This window comes from Myotis davidii, unplaced genomic scaffold (assembly GCF_000327345.1).
Source record: "Myotis davidii unplaced genomic scaffold, ASM32734v1 scaffold274, whole genome shotgun sequence".
Taxonomy (NCBI): Eukaryota; Metazoa; Chordata; class Mammalia; order Chiroptera; family Vespertilionidae; genus Myotis; species Myotis davidii.
Genome location: NW_006285613.1, coordinates 1966754 through 1970693, shown reverse-complemented (window position 1 = coordinate 1970693; position 3940 = coordinate 1966754). Strand labels below are relative to the sequence as shown.

The 3940-nt window shown below is 60.9% G+C and overlaps 1 protein-coding gene across 1 annotated transcript in view; it reads left to right on the top strand.

The window, feature by feature from the left end:
- The window catches only part of UBE2O (ubiquitin conjugating enzyme E2O), a 17793-nt gene that overhangs the window by 1569 nt on the left and 12284 nt on the right, over nucleotides 1-3940 (top strand). The window contains exon 2 of the mRNA XM_015559215.1: nucleotides 3888-3940. Within this exon, the coding sequence (XP_015414701.1) occupies nucleotides 3888-3940 (53 nt within the window). The remainder of the gene's footprint in view (nucleotides 1-3887) is intronic.

Here is a 3940-nt window from a genome sequence, read left to right as displayed (position 1 = left end):
GCGGCATCCACAGAGCTGCGGCCCTGGCTCCAGCTGGCCTTCCGCCAGCGCGGCTCCCAGGCCTCCCTCACTCAGCAGGCAGCTGGGCTCAGTCCCCTTCTCTGTCCTCCCGGCCATTGCAGCTGTCTGGCAGTGATGCAGTCCTGCTGCACCGCAGGCTCCTGGTCTGCAGTGTGCGGGCAGGGAGTGGGCTCTGGGAACAGGACCCGGCCGGTCCCTGGGTGGCCCTGGAGGTGGAGAATACAGAGGCCTGGCCAGTTCTCACCTACAGCAGAGGGGGTTGGGAGGTCCTATTGCTGCCGCTTTCCTGCGTCTGTGCAGTGGGCCCTTCCCGCCTTCCTCCACCTGCCTTCCCCCACCTGCCTTCCCCCACCTGCCTTCCCCCCCCTGCCTTCCCCCACCTGCCTTTCCCACTGCCTTCCCCCACCTGCCTTCCCCCACCTGCCTCCCCCCACTGCCATGCAGAGGCAGGAATTTGTGTCCCGCGACCCAGCTCAGCAGTGTCTTCGCTTGTGTATCAGTGTCCTCAGGTATTTTATTTGGGCCTCCGGTCAAGCCAAGGCACATTCCTATGTCATCTTCCTTTCTCATTCTGAGTTTACGGAAAGCACTCAACAACTATTGAGTTGATTGGCCTCCGTCTTTAGTTTTCGAGGCGCTTCTGTTGAATGGTCTCTGAGGCACATGATTGACAGAAGGTTCTAGTTAGGGGCACCTAACTAGAAAACGCTTGCCTTTTCTTCTGCTCAGCCATTTCCCGCTGCCCTCCCTCCCCCCAAGCACAAGGCTGTTTGTGATTTGCTGGCAAATCCTCTGTCCTCAGGTGGCAGGTGCCGATCGCTGGCTGTCAGGGCACAGCCACATGATGCCAGCTGCTCTAAGAACGTCCTGACACCGGCCTACGCGAGGGGCCTCACAGTCATGTCCCCAGTCCAGTCGGAACTGGAAACGGCTGAGGGAGAGGCGGGGAGAGGAGCCCAGCTCCAGCCACAACCAGCGCCCTTCCTGCCACTCCCGCCTCACTGCCCTGAATCCAGTGTGCTGGCGCTTTAAGTCCGAAAGCGTTCAAAGTTCTCCACCCCACAGTGTCTGTGCGTAAGCGTATAGATCTTGGGTCTTTGTTTGTTGTTGTTATTTTTTAATATGTTTTTATTGATTTGTTAGAGCGAGGGGAAGGGAGGGTATGTGCCCTGACCGGGATTCGAACCAGCGACCTTTCAGTACCTTTCAGTGCCTTCCAGTGTCTGGGACGACACTCAACCAACTGAAACACAGCAGCCAGGGCAGTGGGCTTTTGTTTTGGCTCCAGACCGACTGCTGATGAGAAGCGATGTCGTTCTCCTTGATGTAACTGGGCGAAACCCCAGCCAGGGACGACACCGCAGTCAGGCCACCGCAGCAGCCTCCACAGGCCCGCCGTGGAGAGAGCTTTTACTGCCTTCATAGCCAGGAGACTGGCTGTCAGAAAGTGTGGCCGCAGAAATGCGGTCCCTCTGCTCTCACCCGCAGCCCGCGGCCTGAGCTCACTCCACCTCTCGAGCTGCGGGGCCGTGCACAATCCCTCCTTGTCTCTCCGTCTCAGTTTAAGTCTCTGTGAGATGGGAAGGGCACTGACAGTGCACTACTCCATGGCTCTCTGTGCTTACACACGGACATGGGCGGAGGGTCTCACAGGCTAACACACAGCGCCCAGCAAACGCCTGGAGAGGAGCAAGCGCCGGTGCTGCCGCCTAGAGGCAGAGGACTCCCGACTGGCCCCAGGAGCACAGCCGTCCCTTCCAGATCAGGGTGCAGGGAGCACGAGACGGGAGGAGGGAGAGGAAAGGAGGACACGTGGAAGGGCCTCTCAGTGAGAGGCACACGATGGGAGGGCGGCTCTGTGGAGAAGGGCAGTGCCAGGACAGGGACACAGGGATGGAGGGGACGTTGGTGACCCTTCCAGACACCATTTGCTCGTTTTCTGGAATTGCCGAGGGCAGGGAATGTCGCCAGGACAGAGGCCACCGCACCCCTTTCCTCTCCCTGCCCTGGGAGGGGAGCTTCCTGGGGAGTGGAGTCACACGGCAGAGGGCCAGGCTCCGGTCAGGAGAGCCCCGGGGCTGGTGCCGGCCACCAGGCGCCCGGTCCGGGAGCATTGCAGCAGAGGGGGCAGGAGAAAGCCCCCTGGCCTCGCAGTGCGCCAGCGCCCACTGGCTGTGCTGTTCCCACCCGGGCCCGTGAGTGTGCAGTGAGTAGGGCCTGTGCCTGTGCCCCTCTCCCCCCGTCCTGGAAGCTTTCTCGGGGACCAACACACTGCCCAGGTGGGGACACGACCTCTAGACTCACCTGCATCCTGTTCAGGGGTCCCGTGCCGGCTGCACCAAGGATGGCGTTCCCTCCCACCCAACGCCGCCTGCGTGGTTTCTCCCATCGAATTTCCTGGGGCTGCAACTTCTGGTTTCTATGGCAACTTGGAAAGCCCTGCAATTGTGGTTTTTTGAAGTCTAAAATGAGAGCCGAGGTTTGAGATAGGGTGGGGCCCACAGAAAATGCCATGTTCCGGACAGAGGGTCACAGGGGAGGGCGTCCCCTGACTTAGAGCAGCACCGGCACTCCACCACCCTTAGCAGCTCCACGCGCCCTCCCAGCCTCCTGGGATCTTCGAGCAGAAGGAGAAGAGCTGTGCCCGGGGCACGGAGTCGGGCAGCGCTCACAGCCCGTGTCTGCTGAGCACCTCCTGTGCCAGCACCGTGACCTTCGGTGCTTTCCCTCCCTGCTTAGTCCCCCCACCACTCCAGGAGGGCTGCTGTCGGCTCACTTTATACACGTGTACACGCGTGATTTGCCTGAGGTTTCAGAGCTGGCATGTCTACGTGTCTGCCCCGGGGTCTCATATGGGTCAGGGGCTTATGTTCCCTGTAGGAAAGTCCTTGGACTTTCATTGATGGCGGGGCCGTCGCTCCCTTTCTGTAAGTCACTGTCTAGTTACAGTGGAATTGGCTTTAGTCATCATCGCCAGCATTGCGGTGACCCTGGTCCAGTGTCTGTTCTTCCATGGACCTCGCCTTTCCGTGCCCAGGCTTGAGAGTGGAGAGGGCTGTTTGAGGAAACAGCTCACCACCCTGTGGTGTGAGGTCTTGCGGGTGCCTGTCCAAAGGAGATGGGCACAGGGACCCCCCATTACCAGACCCGATGAGGAACTACAGAGCGTGGCCCCAGGATGGGGACCAGCAAAGAAGACTGGCTGGCCTGGTGGGGCACCGACTCCCACCTGGCTGTGGAGGGGCCCGGTGCCCGGCAGAGGACAGGCAGCTCTCCGGAGCCCTGGCTGTCCCCTGGGAGGGGGCGGCTGCCGCCGGTGTTCGCTGCGCAGTTGGCCAGGCTCCCGCAGCCGGCTGTCCCGTTACTCAGCAGCCGGCAGGACCGCCGCAGAGAGATAAGGGCAGGCTGCAGCTGGCCAGCAAGGATAGCCCGGATTAGAAGGTGGCGTCGGCTGATAGCGGCTTCAGGGTGACTCGCACAGCTGGCATCACGCTCGCCCACCCCCTCGGCCTTCATCGCAGGGTGAGGGCAGCCACTGGCAGAAAGTACAGAAAGGATTCCCTCCTAGGAAATGTTTCTCTGTGTAGAGCAGGCTCTTAAATCTCTACTTTAAATGGTGCCTTCCGTGATCTGTCCCTTCGCCACACTGATCCACATGACCTCCGTCAGCCTCGTGGTGGGGGAGTTAGTGCCTGGAGTTCTGTCCCCAGCCCTGGGTGCAGTGAGGGGGTGCTCCTGGGGTTCATGAAATCTGAGTGCTTGGGACTTGTGCTCTGGGCTGTCGTGTGTCAGCTTTCCTGGGATGCTGGGCGGAGGTGTGTCCTGGGGTGACTCTGGAGGCCACTCACACGTGTTTTCTCGTCCAGCTGAAACTGGAGGACCGCTCCGTGGTGCCCCGGGACGTGGTCCGGCACATGCG